General features: G+C 45.0%; 1 protein-coding gene across 2 annotated transcripts in view; it reads left to right on the top strand.

Moving 5' to 3' along the window:
* LMTK2 (lemur tyrosine kinase 2) overlaps positions 1-19,948 on the top strand; it is a 111,457-nt gene that overhangs the window by 82,420 nt on the left and 9,089 nt on the right. For both annotated transcript variants that reach the window (XM_033195015.1, XM_033195016.1), the window contains exons 8-11: positions 4,334-4,418; positions 5,650-5,771; positions 9,823-9,972; positions 10,712-13,670. In XM_033195015.1, the coding sequence (XP_033050906.1) occupies positions 4,334-4,418; positions 5,650-5,771; positions 9,823-9,972; positions 10,712-13,670 (3,316 nt within the window). The remainder of the gene's footprint in view (positions 1-4,333; positions 4,419-5,649; positions 5,772-9,822; positions 9,973-10,711; positions 13,671-19,948) is intronic.

A 19,948-nucleotide genomic window follows, 5' to 3' on the forward strand; every position in this document is an offset into this window, starting at 1 on the left:
TAAACATTTTAAATAATGTGGATTATTTTTGGGTGCTTGAAGTTATAAATTTATTAATATTTACTTAGACTCTTACTAGACTATTACTCAAGTAATACAAGCTGTAAAAAAAAAATTCAGGCAATTTTGCTAATAGCATTTTAGAGTTCTTTCTTAGTCACTCTGAAAATACAAGGAAACGCTCTTTCAGGTTGGGCCAGGCCCAGCCGGTTCTGCGAGTGCCCGACAGACTGAGGGAGAGAGAGAGGGAGAAAGGGGAGGGGAGGAGGAGGATCCAGGGAATAGGAGCTGGGAAGCCCTTCTGTGGAGCCTTTCTGCGCCACGGTGATATCAGTATCAAGATAAAAGTGTGGAATGGGAGAAAAATTCTCAAAGCCTGAAAGAAAATGTGGAGATGCTGGTTTTCCAGCTGCTCAGTTGAGGGAGAACTTACCTTATCTCTGTTTCTTGATTCCTCTTCAATTTCTGTTTGCAAACCAAGACTTGGGTTTGGAGAACTCTATTGTACTGAGCCTAAGTCATTTTTGATCTGTAACAAGAACATGCATTTTCACATGTTAACTAGATTTGTGGACCAGTAAAGCTCTCCCCAAAGAGATGGGCTCTCACCCTGTCATCCAGGCTGGAATAGTGGTGCAATCATGGCCCATTGTAGCCTCCATCTCAAGGACTCAAGGCATCCTCCCTCCGAGGCCTCCCAAGTAGCTGGGATTACAGATACAGAAAAGCGTATCCTAAAATTCATATGGAATCTGAAGGGACCTCAAATAGTCAATACAATACAGTCTTGAAACAGAAGAACAAAGCTAGAAGACTCACCTTTTCTGATTTTAAAACTTACTACAAAGCTGCAGTAATCAAAACAGTGTTGTACTAGCATAAGGCAGACATATAGACCAGTGAAATAGAAAAGAGAGCCCAGAAACAAAACCATATATATATAGTCAAATGATTTTTTTCTTTTTCTTTTCTTTTTTTTTTTTTTTTTTTTTGAGATAGGGCCTTGCTCTGTTGCCAGGCTGGAGTGCTGTGACACGATCTCAGCTCACTGCAGCCTCCACTTCCCGAGTTTAAGAGATTCTCCTGCCTCAGCCTCCCCAGTAGCTGGGATTACAGATACCTACCATCATGCCCAGCTAAGTTTTATATTTTTAGTAGAGACAGGGTTTCACCACGTTGACCAGGATGGTCTCGATCTCTTGACCTCGTGATCTGCCTGCCTTGGCCTCCCAAAGTACTGGGATTACAGGTGTGAGCCACTGCACCCAGCTGGTCAAATGATTATTTTAACAAGAGTACCAGGACTATTCAATGGAGAAAGGATAGTCTTTTCAACAAACGCTGCTGGGAAAACGGGATATCCACATGCAAAAAATGAAGCTGAACCCACTTAACTAACACCATATACAAAAATTAACTCAAAGGGGATCAAAGACATAGATGTAAGACCCGAAAGTATAAAAGTCTTAGAAGAAAATAAGGAAAAAGCTTTATGACAGTGATTTATTCAGCAGTTATTTATTGGGTATGACATCAGAGGCACAAGCAACAACAACATTGAAGGCTACATGAAAATTTTTAAACTTTGTTGATCAAAAGACACTATTAATAGGGTGAAAAGACAACCACAGAATGGAGAAAGTATTTGCAAATTATATATCTGAAAAGGGTTTTATAAAGCATATATGGAGAATTCCTACAACTCAACAACAAACAGCTTGATTGGAAAATGGGTGACTTGGAAAAGCATTTCTCCAAAGAAAATATACAAATGGCAATAGGTACCCCAAAAGATGCCCAGCATCACTGATCATTAGGAAAATCCAAGTCAAAACCATAATGAAAAGCCACCTTACATCCATTAGGATGGCTACTATCAACATCAAACAGTAATATGTTTTGGTGAGGACTTGGAAAAAATTGGAACCCTGGTGCACTGTTGGTGGGAAGGTAAAATGGTACAGTCACAGTGGGAAGCAGTATGATGGCTCCTTATAAATATTGAAAATTGAATTTCCGTATGATGCAGTGATGCCACTTCTGGGTGTATCCCCAAAATGGTTGAAAACAGGGTCTTGAAGAGATAATTTGTACCCCCATGTTCATACCAGGGTTATTCACAATCGCTGAAATATGGAAGTATAAACTAAAAATAAAGCTTTAAGCTTCCTAATTGTCTGAATGAACTCATCCTCTCAGCCAAGGGCCTCCCACAGTTCAGAACATGATGAGGAGGGGGCGATCAGGCATGCCACATTATACTCTCCCTTTGGCATTCAGGCACAACTGACCAGCATTAACATTAAAACAGAGATCTTACGACTTTTTGTAACAACAAAACACTATATTCCAGCCTGACAAAGTAAAGCATCACATGACAGATAGCAGGCCCTGGAAGAAATTGAAGTATTTTGCCCCAAAATATATTCCTTTGACATATTTAAAAATGGCCATGCAAAACTGTCTCTTACAGGCAAAATCTACATTCTATAGAGAATACCTTTCCCTTTCTAAGTCTTTTCTCCAGTCCTGTAGAGAATTATCTGAGTCTTGCATCATTTTAAGTCTCATAAGAAGCATTTACAATCTATTCTTTCTGAAGCCTGCTATCTGGAGTCTTCATCTGCATAATAAGAACTATGGTCTCTACAATCTCTTATCTTAACCCAGACACTCCCTTATATGGAATTTCAGGTATTTATTTTTTATTTATTTTTTACTTTTTGAGCACCCAGGCTGGATTGCAGTCGTGCGATCTCAGCTTATTGCAGCCTCCGCCTCTGGAGTTGACACAATTCTCGTGCCTCAGCCTCCTGAGTAGCTGGGATTACAGGCATACACTGCCATGCCTGGCTAATTTTTTGTATTTTTAGTAGAGATGGGATTTCGCTCTGTTGGCCAGGCTGGTCTTGAACTTATGACCTTGAGTGTTCTACCTGCCTCGGCCTCCCAGAGTGCTGGGATTACAAGTGTGATCCACCATGATCCAGCCTCACTCCAGCTTTTTGTATTTTCAGTAGAGACAGGATTTTGCCATGTTGGCCAGGCTGGTCTTGAACTCCTGGCCTCAAGTGATCTGCCTGCCTTAGCCTCCCAAGATGCTGGGATTACAAGCATGAGCCACCTTGCCTGACTGGGTTTCTGGTCTTTAGGTGAACTCTTTTGACAAGTTGCCTGTCGGAAAATCTGAGTCTACCTCTTAGCAGTGGTGAATCTGTATGGGTCCGCAACACCTTGATTGTTGCCTCTTTGGAGGAAAGAATTTCGCTGAAGGGCAGTAGTTGGTTTAAGGCAGAGGGAGAGACTGAGGCAAGTCTTAGAACAGGAGTGAGAATTTGTTAAAAAGTTTTAGAGCAGGAGTGAAAGGAAGCAGTACACTTGGAAGGGCCAAGCGGGTGACTTGAAAGATCCAGGTGCCCTGTTCATCCCCTACTTGGGGTTTTATACATTGTCATGGTTCTGGGGTTTGCTGAAGTTGTGCACCTGTTCACTTGAGGAGTTTTTCCCTTCCCTTTGAGCGTTCCCAGTGGAAGCTTGTATAAGAGGCCACTTTGCTTCTTAGTGTGCCTGTTTGAGATCTTACTGAGAAGAGGATAACACCAGCTCTGAGTGTTTTCTATTAGGAGACTGTCTTTTCCTGGTGCTGACTGTAACCACTTACCATTTTAGAGAGACAGTTTAACAACCACCTGACCATCACCTTATGGTCACCTGACAGTCCTGGGGGCAATAGGGGGTGGGTGTGTGTGTGGGGGGGGTTGCGTCCCTGCCCTGTCCATATCTAACTACCTACTCTAACATACCTATGAGCTGGAAGCCTCCACTTTGAATTTTTGAGTTGTTCTGCCTTTCCTGACTGAACCACTGTATATCTTAACATGTATTGAGTGATGTGTTATGTCTTCCTAAAATGTATAAACCTGAGCTGTAGCCTGACCACCTTGGACACATGTCGTCAGGACCTCCTGAGGCTGTGTCACAGGCATGGTCCTCAGTCTTGGCAAAATAAACTACTAAATTGAATGAGAAAAAAAAAAGAAAATACAAGGAAACAAGCTGTAAATCTGGGTTTAATGCAGAACATGGTACAGATATGGTCAGTATTTAACCTGAGCTAATTACTTGCCAAAAAGTGTGATCATCTTTATTAGTTAAGTGATTGATGACATATATAATACTTCTATGAAAAAGAATTTTAAGACACTAATTATTAAGCAGAGAGCTCAGTATACTTACTCGGATCCCGAGAGAAAGCCCATTTCTGTGGCATTTCCATGTAGCACGATCCTGGTTGTTGATTCTTCTTGCCGTGTTCACTTCCCTCTGTTTTCAGTGATTTAGCCCTGCGGAATTGTTTTCTCACCTCCGACTTAAATGTGAAAGTGGGAGATTATGGAATAGGATTCAGCAGGTACAAGGTAAGCCAAAGGCGTAACTGTTTTCAGTCTGATTTAATTTGTATTGTGAAGTTGTAATGTCACCAAATGCCCGACTGTTATTTGTAAGAATCTTAGTCTGAGGCTTTCTGGAGAGGGATTTGCAGCAGTCATTTTAATGGTGGTCTGGGTTTCTGATGTGTGGCTTGTGTAAGTCTGCGGCTTTATGTCCGAGGTTTTGCGACAGCTTTCCAAAAGTTTGTTTAAAAAAATTTTTTTGTTTTTTTTGAGACGGAGTCTCGCTCTGTCGCCCAGACTGGAATGCAGTGGCCTGATCTCGGCTCACAGCAAGCTCCGCCTCCTGGGTTCACACCATTCTCCTGCCTCAGCCTCCCGAGCAGCTGGGACCACAGGCGCACGCCGCCAAGCCCGGCTAATTTTTTGTGTTTTTAGTAGAGACGGGGTTTCTTTTTTTTTTTTTTTTTTGAGACAGAGTCTTGCTCAGTCGCCCGGGCTGGAGTGCAGTGGCACGATCTCGGCTCACTGCAAGCTCTGCCTCCCGGGTTCACGCCATTCTCCTGCCTTAGCCTTCTGAGTAGTTGGGACTACAGGCTCCCTCCCCCATGCCCGGCTGATTTTTGTATTTTTAGTAGAGATGGGGTTTCACCCTGTTGGCCAGGCTGGTCTCGAACTCCTGACCTTGTGATCCACCTGCCTCGGCCTTCCAAAGTGCTGGGATTACAGGCGTGAGCCACCGTGCCCGGCCTACATCATCTCATTTAATCCTCACCACAAAGAGTGGGTTTTCCTCATTTCACAGATCAGGAAAAAACTTCACAAAGTTGTTGCTTGCCTAGAATCACATAGCTGTTAAATGGTAGAATGAGGACTTCAAATCCCTGTCAGAGTCTAAAGGCTGCAATCTTACTAACTGGCTTCGCTATTCAGCACATAAGGCCCAGTATATATTGTTTTAATGTTTTGCTCAAAGTCTGTGTTATGTGCATCAGACACAGCGTACTTTCCTTTTCCAGGAAAGATGACTTAGCAAGTGTTCATGGCTTGCAGATGAGCCCATGAAGCCCAGGAGGCTTCAGAGAAACTCCTTACCCACTTTCTGCCCAGAAAGTCGCTCTTCATACCTGCTTTTTTTTTCTGACCTGGTTTTTTTTGGACTGGGTATATGTTTTCTGAGAATACCATGGATTTAAATTCTTGAACTCACCAGAAGTATAATTCTATTCAAAATTCTGTGTGCTTTCTAACAAAACAGGAGGATTATATTGAAACAGATGATAAAAAAGTTTTCCCTCTGCGATGGACTGCTCCAGAATTAGTAACCAGCTTTCAAGACAGACTGCTCACTGCAGATCAGACTAAGTATAGTAATATCTGGTATGTATTGGCTTACCGTTTTATTAGGCATTTCTTTAGCAAAGTCCTAACTTCTTCCTCTTTGAGTACTTCCTTAAAGGAAAGTAGTTGTATAAGATGCAGGAACAAAAGAGTGCCTGATGGTGTGAAAATGACAGTTTAAGAAACGTAATAGCAATTATCACAATTGTAGTGATGTAGTTAACGTTTTGAATACTGCCTCTGCTACCCATTTTCCTTTATAAAGGCAGGAACCAAGTCGTTTCATGTTCTGTGCCTCCCACAGGACCTGATATATAATAGATATTTAATACGTATTTATTGAAGTGAAAGAAAAAACTGAAAAAACTGTCATGTTTATACTATGATTTATAGGAGTCCGTTTAATGGAAGCTAAGAAGATGCACCTAAAACTTTGACTAACAATTTCTGTCACAGCCTTCTTAATTTATAGCTCTGTTTTATGTGCTGTTGTCCTGCTTTTTGATTATTGGGGGTTTTTTTCCTCTTCTTGCCTTCTTTTGGATTTCTTTAAAACAATATTTTTTGCTTTTATTATTTTTCAATGAGTGTAATTGGACATATTTATGGGGTACAGTTGATATATGTGTATATATATATTTTTTGTTTGTTTGTTTTAGAGTCTCACTGTTGCCCAGGCTGGAGTACAGTGGTGTAATCTCGGCTCATGGCTCACTGCAATGTCCACCTCCCTGGTTCAAGTAATTCTTGGGCCTCAGCCTCCTGAGTATTTGGGATTACCGATATGTACCACCACACCCGGCTAATTTTTGTATTTTTAGTAGAGATGGGGTTTCGCCATGTTGGCCAGGCTGGTCTCAAACTCCTGACCTCAGGTGATCCGCCTGCCTCGGCCTCCCAAAGTATTGGGATTACAGGTGTGAGCCACCGCACCTGTCCCAGTGTAATATTTTGATACCTATATACAGTGTATGATCAAATCAGGGTAACTAGTATCCCCTTCACCTCAAGCGTATCATTTTTTTTTGTTTTGGGGAACATTCAAAAGCTGCTCTTCTAGTTGTTTGAAAATGTTCAAGAATTTGGCCGTGCGTGGTGGCTCAAGCCTGTAATCCCAGCACTTTGAGAGGCCGAGGCAGGCGGATCACGAGGCCAGGAGATCAAGACCATCCTGGGTGACACGGTGAAACCCTGTCTCTACTAAAAATACAAAAATCTAGCCGGGTGAGGTGGCGGGCGCCTGTAGTCCCAGCTACTCAGGAGACTGAGGCAGTAGAATGGCATAAACCTGGGAGGCGGAGCTTGCAGTGAGCTGAGATCCGGCCACTGCACTCTAGCCTGGGCGACAGAGCGAGACTCCGTCTCAAAAAATAAAAATTAAAAAAAAAAAAAGAAAATATACAAAAATTTGTTGTTAATTATAGTCACCCTTCAGTGCTATAGAACACTAGATCTTACTCCTTCTGCCCAGCTGAAATTTTGTGTTTGTTAGCCAGCCTCTCACTATTCCTCCCCTCCCTCCCCTTCCCAGCCTCAAGTAACCACTCTTCTACTCTCTACTTCTATGAGATCAACCTTTTTAACTTCCACATGAGTGAGGAGGTTTTCTTCCTTTTTCTTTCTCTCTTGTGTATCTGCTCTACCTTGTGTATTGTGAGTTTGATACTTTTGTGTTTTTTCATGATGATGGTTGTTATCCTCCTTTAGCTTCCAGATACAGGACTCCTGGACCATTTCTCTTAAGGCTGGTCTCATAGTGATGAATTCCCTCAGTTTCTTCTTGTCTGGGAAAGACTTTATTTCTCCATTCTTTATTTTAAAAAGTTGTTATTATATGTATATATTTTTAGTAGAGATGAGGTCATGCTGTGTTGCCCAGGCTAGTCTTGAACCCCTGGCCTCAAGCGATCCTCACGTCTTAGTCTCCCAAAGTGTTGGGATTATAGGCATGAGCCATCGTGCCCAGCCCTCCTTCATTTCTGAAGGATATCTTTGTGGGGCATAGTGTTCTTAGCTGCCAATTTCAGTACTTTGAATGTACCATCCCATTCTCTCCTTTCCTCCTATGTGACTTAATGCTTTTCTCTGGCTGTTTTTAGAATTTTATCTTTATCTTTGTTTTTGACTTTTGACAATTTGACCATAATGTGCCTCTGAAATGACCTTTTGGGGTTGATTGTATTTTGAGGACCTTTGATTTTCCTGGATCTGGATGTCTATAGCTCTCCCAAGACTTGGGAAGTTTTTAGCTCTTCTTTCCTTATAGAGCCTTTCTCTGCCTTCTCCTAGCTCTTTTATTCCTGTAATGCCCATAATGTGTGTATTTGTTTGCTCTGTAGTCTCCCATAAGCCCTGAAGCCTTTCTTCACTCCTTTTCATTCTTCTCTCTTTTTCCCTCTGACTGGGTAATTTCAAACAACCTTTCTTCAGGTTGAGAGATTCTTCTGCTTGAGACTGTTGTTGAAGTTCTGTATTTCTTTTTATTTCATTCATTGAATTCTTCAGCTGGGCTTACTGCCTGTGAGGACCGTAGGTGTGCACAGTGAGCAGTGTGAGGATGTAGGTGTTCACAGTGAGGTCCTCTTACTTGCCCTTACCTGGAAGAGGAAATTGCTCCTGGTTCCTGGCTGCCCCTTCCAGGGATGGGGTGGTGGAGGCCAGGCGTTTCCTTTTGCTCTCGCTGTGGCCGTCCTGAGTTTCCTGAGTCCTTGTTACTCCTTGGATGTGCTCTGGTGCTCTCCTTTAGTGATTTTTGTCAAAATGTAGTTGTTTCTTCATTGTTTGGGGTGTGTCATGGAGGGTTGGCTGGACATCACAATCACTGGGGAGCTTTTTAAAAAGACAGTTTTCTAGGCCACTCCTGGATCTACCCACTCAGCATCCTTAGGGGTGGACCTGACCTACCAGTGTGTGTGTTCATGGCTTCGCAGAGGACACAGATGAGAGTCAGGTTCGAGAACATGGCAGTAAATAGGAGACACAAATGCAGGACGGGGGCAGTGCGTGGTGGGGAGGAGATGCAGAGACTTCATGGAGGAAATGAGAGGCAGCTCATCTGACCCAGGAAGCCAGCAGAGGCTGTTTCCGTGGGGACAGAGCACCGGGGTGTGAGAGAGGGTTGGGCTGGGACTGAGAAGGGCGTTCCTGCTGTGGTGAGTCAGCCCTCAGGGCCTCTCCTGGCACACAGACAGCTGTCGGCGTGTTGGGGGATCCCTTCAGAATGGCAGTAAAACCCACGATACTGAGGAGCGACTCAAACCAAACTGGTGGGTTTCAGACATTGTCTTGCCCGTGTAAAGATTCCTTTTAGATGCTTTCTGGTGTTTACTACTGTTGTTAATAGGTGTATTTTTCTACCAAAAAAAAAAAAATCAGAATTCAGAGTATTTATCTTGTTTCCAGCCATTCTGCCGAATTTGTAGAACATGCTGATGGTGTTTCCAATAATTTGTTGAGTACTTAAAAGTTGATAGTCATCTCCACATAATTACACCTATTATCTCTGTTTTGTACATTTTTCGTTGGCCAAAACGTCTAGGGTAGTATTCAGTAGCAAATAGGAGGCATGGGCTTCCTCATTTTAACAGAAATCCTTTTTTTTTTTTTTTTTTTGCCATTGTGCTGATTATTGGTTTGAGATTAAAGAACGATCTTGGCTGGTTGTGGTGGCTCACACCTGTAATCTCAGCACTTTGGGAGGCCAAGGAGGATGGATCACCTGAGGTCAGTCAGGAGTTTGAGAGCAGCCTGGCCAACATGGTGAAACCCCGTCTCTACTAAAATTACAAAAATTAGCAGGGCATGATGGCTGGTGCCTGTAATCCCAGTTACTTGGGAGACTGAGGCAGGAGAATCGCTTGAACCCGGGAGTCAGGGGTCGCAGTGAGTGGAGATCACACCATTGCACTCCAGCCTGGGTGACAGAGTGGGACTCTGTCTCAAAAAAACAAAACAAAACAAAGAACGATTGTATTATTAATCTTTTCAGTACACACCTTGTCCTTAAAATTACTGGCTATATAACAAATGTGAGTGTTAAGAATTTAACATCTAAAAGGAGAGAGAAACAACCGTTTTCTTTTTCCAACAGGTCCCTGGGTGTGACACTTTGGGAGCTTTTTGACAGTGCTGCACAGCCGTATTCAAACCTTTCCAACTTAGACGTCCTCAACCAAGTCATTAGAGAGAGAGAGACAAAGCTCCCTAAGCCCCAGCTGGAGCAGCCCTACTCTGATAGATGGTTGGTAGCCTCACATTACAACTGTTCTGTTTCATCTTCACTGTGAAGTGTCCCCAAAACACAAAATTTGTGGGCCAATTATTATATTTCTTCATTTCCTCTTTCACCATGACCTCACCATGAGCTGAACTACTTAATGTGGTTGGCAGTGACGAAGGTGTAGAAACGTTTGGGGTGTTGACTTGGCTTTAGGGTCCTTGTAAAGTCTTTTCATATTGTTTATTTATTTATTTGTATTTAAAAAAAGAAAAAAAAAAAAGTAGAGACGAGGTCTCACTATGTTTTCCAGGCTGTTCTTGAACTCCAGGCTCAAGTGATCCTCCTGCCTCAGCCTCCCATAGCCCCAGGATTACAAGTGTGAGCCAGGGTGCCTGGCCTCTTTTGATATTTTTAACTGATTCGGCCAGGCACAGGGGCTCATGCCTGTAATCCCAGCACTCTGGGAGGCCAAGTCAGGCAGATGACGAGGTCACGAGTTCAAGACCCGTCTGGCCAACATAGTGAACCCTGTCTAAACCAAAAATACAAAAATTAGCTGGTCGCGGTGGCAGGCACCTGTAATCCCGGCTACTTGGGAGGCAGAGGCAAGAGAATTGCTTGAACCCAGGAGGTGGAGGTTGCAGTGAGCCGAGATCGTGCCACTGCACTCCAGCCTGGGTGACAGAGCAAGACTCTGTCTCGAAAACAAAACAAAAAGATTCGTGATGGTTCCACTGACTGCTTGTCATGTACTGCTCAGGTATGAAGTCTTACAGTTCTGTTGGCTGTCACCAGAAAAGAGACCCGCGGCAGAAGATGTGCACAGGCTGCTGACTTACCTGCGGCTGCAGAGCCAGCGGGACTCAGAGGTCGACTTTGAACAGCAGTGGAACGCTCTGAAGCCAAACACAAATAGCAGAGACTCCTCCAACAATGCTGCATTCCCAATTCTCGACCACTTTGCCAGGGACCGGCTGGGTCGTGAAATGGAGGAAGTCCTCACTGTGACCGAAACGAGCCAGGGCCTGAGCTTTGAGTATGTCTGGGAGGCCGCTAAGCACGACCACTTTGATGAGCGCAGCCGGGGCCACCTGGACGAAGCCTTGTCCTACACGAGCATCTTCTATCCAGTTGAAGTTTTTGAGAGTTCGCTTTCAGATCCCGGGCCCGGAAAGCAAGATGACAGCGGCCAGGATGTCCCCCTGAGGGCCCCTGGAGTGGTTCCTGTTTTTGATGCCCACAACCTTTCTGTTGGAAGTGACTATTATATCCAGTTAGAAGAAAAAAGTGGCAGTAACTTGGAGCTTGATTACCCACCAGCGCTGCTCACAACTGACATGGATAATCCAGAAAGGACTGGCCCCGAACCATCCCAGCTCACGGCGCTCAGGAACGTTGAACTTGAGGAGTCCAGTACAGATGAGGACTTCTTCCAAAGCAGTACAGACCCCAAAGACTCTAGCTTACCGGGGGACTTACACGTGACCAGTGGCCCCGAGAGCCCTTTCAACAATATATTTAATGATCTGGACAAATCGGAAGATTTGCCCAGTCACCAGAAAATATTCGACTTAATGGAACTAAACAGAGTTCAAGCCGACTTTAAACCTGCCACTTTAAGTTCCAGTTTGGATAACCCCAAAGAGTCAGTCATAATGGGCCACTTTGAGAAAGAAAAGCCCCGTAAACTTTTTGACAGTGAGCCTCTCTGCCTGTCAGATAATCTTATACACCAAGATAATGTTGATCCATTGAATGTTCAAGAATTGTCAGAAAACTTTTTATTTCTTCAAGAGAAAAACTTACTAAAAGGCTCATTGTCCAGCAAAGAACACATAAATGATCTTCAGACAGAACTTAAGAATGCTGGTTTTACCGAAGCTATGTTAGAAATGTCATGTAGAAACTCTTTAGATACTGAGCTTCAGTTTGTGGAAAATAAGCCAGGCTTGTCTTTGTTGCAGGAAAGCATAAGCACGAAGGGTGACGACACAGATGTCATGTTCACAGGTGACACTTTGAGCACCTCATTGCAGTCTTCCCCGGAAGTGCAGGTACCTCCTACCTCCCTTGAAACAGAAGAAATGCCCCATCGGGTACCCCCAGACTCACTCCCGACACAGGGAGAAACCCAGCCCACGTGTTTAGATGTTATTGTCCCGGAGGACTGTCTCTGCCAGGACATCAGTCCAGACACTGTGACTGTCCCGGTTGAAATTCTCTCTACCGATGCCAAAACCCGCAACATGGATGGCAGGTCCCAGGACTCTCCTGGCCAGAGTGAGGAGACCCTGCGACTCACCGAAAGTGACTCTGTTCTTGCTGATGACATCCTTCCCAGCAGGGTGAGTGTGGTGAGTAGTCTCCCGGAATTGGGACAGGAATTACACAATGAACCGTTTTTGGAAGACCATCACAGTCATCGCCGGCTAGAGAAAAACTTGGAGGCTGTGGAGACTTTAAATCAGCTCAATTCTAAAGACACAGTGAAAGAAGCAGGCTTGGTGTCCGCTCTCTCCTCGGACTCAACCAGTCAGGACAGCCTCCTGGAAGACAGCTTGTCAGCACCCTTCCCAACCTCGGAGCCGTCCCTGGAAACCCCGGACTCCCTGGAGTCAGTGGACGTCCACGAAGCGCTGCTGGACTCTTTAGGATCTCACTCTCCTCAGAAACTCATGCCGCCCGATAAGCCGGCAGACAGCGGCTACGAAACAGAGAACTTGGAGTCTCCCGAGTGGACCTTGCATCCTGCCCCCGAGGGCACCTCAGACTCAGAACCAGCCACCGCGGGTGACGGCGGCCACAGCGGTCTGCCTCCCAACCCGGTCATTGTCATCTCAGATGCCGGCGATGGTCACAGAGGCACAGAAGTGACCCCTCAGACATTCACAGCTGGCTCCCAGGGTTCATACCGAGACTCTGCATACTTCTCAGACAATGACTCTGAGCCCGAGAAAAGGTCCGAGGAGATCCTGGCGAACTCCCCATCCGCCTTGGTGTTGGTACAGGAGCAGCCCCTGCCCGAGCCTGTCCTCCCAGAGCAAAGTCCTGGTGCCCAGGATAGCTGCCTGGAAGCCAGAAAGAGCCAGCCAGATGAAAGTTGTCTGTCTGCTTTGCACAACTCCAGTGACCTGGAATTAAGAGCCACACCAGAGCCAGCACAGACTGATGTTCCCCAGCAGGTCCATCCCACGGAAGACGAGGCCAGCAGTCCCTGGAGTGTGCTGAACTCAGAACTTAGCAGTGGCTATGACTTCGAGACACAGGAAGATCGCCCCTGCACCCTTGCTTCCACGGGGACCAACACGAACGAACTCCTTGCCTACACCAGTTCTGCGGTGGACAAGTCCCTGTCCAGCCACTCCGAGGGCCCCAAGTTGAAGGAGCCGGACATCGAAGGGAAGTACCTGGGGAAACTTGGGGTGTCGGGGATGCTCGACCTCTCGGAGGACGGGATGGATGCGGACGAGGAGGACGAAAACAGTGATGACTCGGACGAGGACCTGCGGGCCTTCAACCTGCACAGCCTCAGCTCCGAGTCGGAGGACGAGACCGAGCACCCCGTGCCCGTCATCCTCAGCAACGAGGACGGGAGGCACCTGCGGAGTCTGTTGAAGCCCACGGCGGCCGGAGCCCCTGACCCGCTGCCCGAGGACTGGAAGAAGGAAAAGAAGGCAGTCACATTTTTCAATGATGTCACAGTCTACCTGTTTGACCAGGTACCTGTTCCCTCTAAATCATTTTCTCTATATATCCATGTAAGGATTCCAAAATGTGCTAGGAAATTTGAGTGTGGTCTGTTTTCTAGTTGCCGTTTTGAGGCAGCAGATTGTGATTACTCATAAAAAGTCATTTGGGGTTGGTTACAGTTCTAAGAATATGCAGAAATGTCATTTGTGCAGGGAATTCGTATTAAATTAAGGGAAAGAGCAAATGTTCTTCCTGGGTCTTCTACTGGAGTCTTCCTGAAATTAGTCACCCTTTACACACCAAATTTTTATTGTTTTGCTTTTTATTTTTCTTTTGAGACAGCCTTGCTCTGTGGTCCAGGCTGGAATGCAGTGGTGCGATTGCAGCTCACTGCAGCCTTGAACTCCTGGGCTCAAACGATCCTCCTACCTCAGCCTCCATAATAGCTGGGCCCACAGGTGCATGCCACCATGGCTGGCTAAGGTTTTGTTATTGTTGTTTAATTTTTGTAGACACACGGTCTTGCTATGTTGCTCAGGCTGCTCTCAAACTCCTGGGCTCAAGCCATCCTCCCACCTCAGCCTCCCAAAGTTTTGGGATTACAGGCATGAGCCACTGCACTCAGCCTCCAATTTTTAGAGCCTGACAATTGGCAGTAGGACCCACCACTTGGGTGCAAGCCTGGAACCGTTGCTGGCGTGCAGCCCTGGAGACAGCTCAGGAGAGGGGCCGACCAGAAGCCCTGCGATGGGTGTCTGGAGGGTGGGACATGCAGCAAGAGCGTCTGTGGTCCTTCTGCTCTGTCCCCTGACCTGTCCTCTTTCCCTGCTTTGGAGCAGGCGGCTTAGTGTGCACTGCTGAGTGGGCATGGATTTAGGCTCCTTTAAAAATGTAACAGCTTATAATTCAAGTATGCTTTTAAAAAAAACGTCCTTTTCATACTAGTCTTTGTAGCGCTTGAATTTGCTGCTTGAATCTGCTGGATTGTCGGGAGAGCTCAGTGGTGGGACATGAGAATGGGGTCCCCTCACCTTCTAGAAGGTGCAGGAGTCCTCGCCGTCTCCTTCACATTGCTTGCCTTCCCTTTCGCCCCGTTCTGGGAACCCAGACCTTGGTCTCTCAGCCCCTGCGTGGCACCATCCCTCATGGGTCCATGGCTATGGCAGATCCGAGCACTGTTCCACCTCCTCCCCCAGGAGCTGTGTCTGTTGAATGTCACTTTATGCCTTGTTGTTCCTCTATGTTTTGTTCACTTTGGTTTTTATGATGTTTCTTTAAAAATCATTAAATCACCCGCATTTGAGCTATAGCATATACTGTGGGGAGGTGGATGTTTAAAAAATGAAAAGTAAGACCGGGTGCAGTGGCTTATGCCTGTAATGCCAGCACTTTGGGAGACCAGGGTGGGTGGATCACCTGACATCGGGAATTCAAGACCAGCCTGGGCGACATGGTGAAACCCCATCTCTATTAAAAATAACAAACATTAGCCAGTCACAGTAGGCAAGACTGCAGTCCCAGCTGCTTGGGAGGCAGAGGCATGAGAATTGCTTGAACCTGGGAGGCAGAGGTTACAGTGAGCCGGGATTGTACCACTGCACTCCAGCCTGGGTGACAGAGTGAGACCTTGTCTCAAAAAAAAAAAAAGAAAAGAAAAGAAAAGTAGCCTCCTGAGCTCAGCTTGACCTCTTGAGCCTGAATCTGTGAGAGGGGCCAAGAGGCCGCCTTTTCATTCCCCAGGTGGTTCCTAGGCAGATCTCAAACTCGGGGGCCTCTGAGCTCAGGGAGCTTGGGAAAACAAGCTGCCGTTTTCTAGTAAGAGTGGAAGGGAGAAGCGATCACCTGGCCCCTCGGGTTTGTGTTTTGTTTTCAATGCATCCACATAGCCCTTTCTTCCCCATCTCTGTGAACTGGGATGATCGCTGCATTTCTGCATTTCTCCGTGGATGGGGTAATGTATAGGTGGGATGGAACTGTCAACTGTGCTCGGTGAGCAGTGCGGGTAGGAGCTAGGGAGCACGCTGTCCCCACTTCCTGAAAGCCTGGGGGTAGCTGGAGTAGTGAGAGGGATGTGGCCCCAGTGGAAGCAGCGTGGGGAGAAAGCTCCCTGGGGCCGCAGAGCGTGGGCCTCTTGCACAAGTCTGTGGAGGATGTTATGTTTTTCTGGCTTTAGAAGACAGAGCAGAATTGCAAAAGATGAAGACTTGTGACAAGGGCACACTAGTTACAGGATGGAAGGTACAGAGATCAAATACTAGACATGCTTAATGGACGCGAGGCTTTGACAAGGAAGTCAGTGTCAGAGAGAAAGTCGGAAGGTGGGTCAGGGCCAGAAGAAAATGAGGAAAATCTTTCTGATGATCTGAAATTTGTTTGCTTATGCGTCTCATGCAGCGTGCCTTGAAGCGACAGCCACCAAGCGTTCAGGCTGAGGATTGAGGGTTTCCTCCCGCTCCTGCTTTCATTCTTAATGAGCTGGTTTTGAAGTTGTATCGTTTTTAAGCAGTTGAAGTATCCTGGCTCCAAAGTTTTAACTGAGTGTTCATGGGATTGGGCAGCATTGTTTCTTGGTTTATCACTATTTGTTAGTTCAGCAAATACTTAACCAGCGCTTACTGTGTAAAGTAGTAAAGACTGCTGAACAGTCTGTGGGTGCCGGCATTGAGTTATTATTCTACATTGAGTCTTGTTTTGCTTCCCCATGTGGGGGTGTTTGTCACTATCTTCATGGAGAGGACCCTGCGGCTCAGAGTATGTAGACTTTGCACAGGGTCTGGCCCCAGTGAGTAGCAGCACTAGGGCTTGACTCGAGTCTCCTGGACTGAGCCCCGAGCTTTTCACCACGGAGCCCTGCCGCCTCTTGCATGCACCTTTAAAATCTGCAGCCTGGCATCGCGTTCCACTGTTGGCACTTGCGATGTCTTTCCTCAGTTGCACAGTGGTATTGAGACAAAAGTAGTGGGTAATGATGCTTACTTGCAATTAGCGCAACAGGGTTCCCTCCAGCCTCATCAGTCATACTGTAAACAAGCCCTGAAGACTGGGCACAGTAGCTCACTCCCATCATCGTAACATTTTGAGAGGCTGAGGCAGGAGGGTCGCTTAAGGCCAGGTGAGCGTGGTCTAGGCAGCATAACAAGAACCCATTTTTTAAAAATTGGCCAGGTGTGGTGGCATGCACCTGTAGTCCCACCTACTCAGGAGACTGAGGCCGGAGGGTTGCTGAAACCCAGGAGTTTGAGGGTGCAGTGAGCTATGATTGCATCACTGCACTCCAGCCTGGGCGGCAGAGTGAGAGCCTGTCTGAGAGGCTCCCGCTCTCCACCTTTGAGGAGTAACATTCGTGGGCTCCACCTAGGTTTTCTTGGTTGGTGTTTTTTTGTTTGCTGGCACTGTCTTTGGTTTTGTTATCAGTAATTAATGCTGGTCTCATAAAATGAGTTGAGAAGTATTTCCTTCTCTGATAGTGTTTGGAAGAGATTATGTAGATTTGTTGATGTTGATCTCTCCAAAAATTTGCTTTTGTTTTCATGGATTTTTTTTTTCTTTTCTATTTCATTGGGTTCTGCTTTGTCTTTATTATTTTCTTCCTTCTCCTTGCTTTGAATTTATTTTACTTTTTCTAGACTCTTAAGGGAAAAGCTTAGGATTCGAGATCTTCTTTTCCCTTTTTTTTTTTTTTTGAGACGAAGTCTCACTCTGTCACCAGGCTGGAGGGCAGTGGCGTGATCTCGGCTCACTGCAACCTCCGCCTCCCCAGCTGAAGGGATTCTCCTGCCTCAGCCTCCAGAAGTAGCTGAGACCACAGGCGCCCACCACCATGCCTGGCTAATTTTTGTATTTTGTGTTTCATCATGTTGCCCAGGCTGGTCTCGAATTCCTGAGCTCAGGTGAATCTGCCTGCCTTGGCTTCCTGAAGTGCTGGGATTACAGACATGAGCCACTGCACCTGGCTTCTTCTTTTCTAATAATTTAATGCTACAAATTTCCCTTTACGTACTACTCTAGCCGCACCCAGCCAATTTTAATGTGTGAATTTTTGTTTTCATTCAGATCAAAAAGTGTTTTGTAAGTCTTCCTCTTGGGAGCATAGATTAATAATATAGTTTAATATATTGTTATAATTAATAATGACTAATAATTGGTTAATATATTGTTGAATAAGTATTTAATTTCTGAGAGTTGGAGATTTTATTGTATCTTTTCATTATTAAGTTTCAGTCTAATTCAATTACGGGCAGAGAACATATTTAATATGGTTTCAATGCTTTTAAATTTGTTAAGGTTTATCTTAGAGCCAGGATATGGTCTTTCTTGGTGAATTATTCCACATGTACCTGAAAGAGTGTGTATTTTGGTTTTGGTGGGTGGATTGTTCTATAAATGTCAGATTTAATTTGTTGATGGTATTAGTTCTTCTCTATCATTGTCGATTTTTCTGCATACTCGTTCTATTACTGAGCGAGAGGTTGTTGAAGGCTCCAGCTGTGATTTTAGATTTGTCTGTTTCTCTTTTCATTTCTGTTCATTTTTGCTTCCTGTATTTTGCAGCTCTGGTTGGTGCATATACATTTAGGTTGATGATGTCTTCTTGCTGAATTGACCTTTTTATCCTTTTGTAATGTCCTTCCGTATTCCTTTGTCTTATATTCACAGAGCTGCTCCAGCTTTCTTTCTTTTTTCAGAGACAGAGTCTCACTTTGTCACCTAGGCTGGAGTGCAGTGGTATGATTTTGGCTCACTGCAGCCTTGACCTCCTGGGCTCAAGCAGTCCCACCGCCTCAGCCCTGCAAGTAACTGGGACTGTGGGCACGCACCACGAAACACAGATAATTTTTGTATTTTTTGTAGAGATGGAGTTTCACCATGTTGGCCAGGCTGGTCTTGAACTCCTGAGCTCAAGCGATCCACCCGCCTCAGTCTTCGAAAGTGTTGGGATTACTGGCGTGAGCCACCCGCTCCTGGCCACATTGTTTTGGTTAATGTTTGTGTGGTGTATCTTTTGCATCCTTTTACTTTTAATCTACCTGTATCATTATATTTATGAGTTTCTTGTAGATCTTATAATACGTGGGGTTTTTAAGACTCTTCTGAAAAATCTGCCTTTTAATGATATGTTTAGATCATTTACATTTAATAAAATTGTTTATATTTTGGATTTACATATACCATTTTATTCTATTTTTATTTCTATTCCTCTTTTTAATAAATTGAACATTTTTAGTGTTACATTTTAATTTTTCTATTTTTTGTTTTTTACACACTGTTCTCTGTGTAGTTTTGGTAATGGTTGTTCTGGGGGGTTACAATGTATGTATTAAACTTCTCAATCTACTTAGAATCTATATTTGCATATTTCAGATGGAAGGTGGAAACCCTTCTGTCACTCAGGCCTTTTGCCCTCCGTCCCCATCTTGCCATGCTCGTCTGTGTTGCATACATGTACACTGATAACCCCTCAGACATGCAACACATTTGACTTTCTGTCATCAAACACATTCTAAGAAACTCAAGAGGAAATGAATAGTATTACACAGTTGGCCCTGGAGCAACATGGGTTTGAACTGTGTGGGTGCACTTAAATATGGCTTCTTTTCAACCCAAAACAGATCGAAAACACAGTATTCTTGGGATGTAGAACCTGTGTATAGATACAGAGGGCTGACTTTCGGTATATGTGGGTTCCACAAGGCTAACCGCAGGACTTAGTATGCACAGGTGTGGCTATGCATGGGCGGTCTTCTCACTGATCTCTGTTGAGATCGTTTCTGGGGTTGTCCCTTGGTTTCCAAGAAGTGGTGGTTCCATAATTTGGATACCATAATTAGAGGATGCCCAAGTCCTTTATATGAAATGGCGTCATATTTGCATATAACCTACACACATCCTCCTGCAGACTTTTAAGTCATCTCTAGATTACTTATAATACCTCATACACTGTAAATGCTGTGAAAATAGTTGTTATACTGTATTATTTATGTTGTTGTTGTTGTACTGTTATGTCTTATTTGTCTTTTCTGAATGTTTTCTGTCCTCGTTGGTTGACTGTGAGGAGGTGGAACTCTCTGATTTGGAGGGCTTCCTGTCTTTCTGTTGTTCTTTTTCATTATTGATGTTCCAGCTTTCCTTCTGGGACCCTTTCCCTTCTAATTAAAGAAAGTTAACTAGCTTTTCTTTTCTCTCTCTTTTTTTTTTTTTTTTTTTTTTGAGACTGAGTCTCGCTGTGTCACCCAGGCTGGAGTGCAGTGGCCGGATCTCAGCTCACTGCAAGCTCCGCCTCCCGGGTTCACGCCATTCTCCTGCCTCA

Source organism: Trachypithecus francoisi, unplaced genomic scaffold, assembly GCF_009764315.1.
Source record: "Trachypithecus francoisi isolate TF-2019V2 unplaced genomic scaffold, Tfra_2.0 Lachesis_group4, whole genome shotgun sequence".
Lineage (NCBI taxonomy): Eukaryota > Metazoa > Chordata > Mammalia > Primates > Cercopithecidae > Trachypithecus > Trachypithecus francoisi.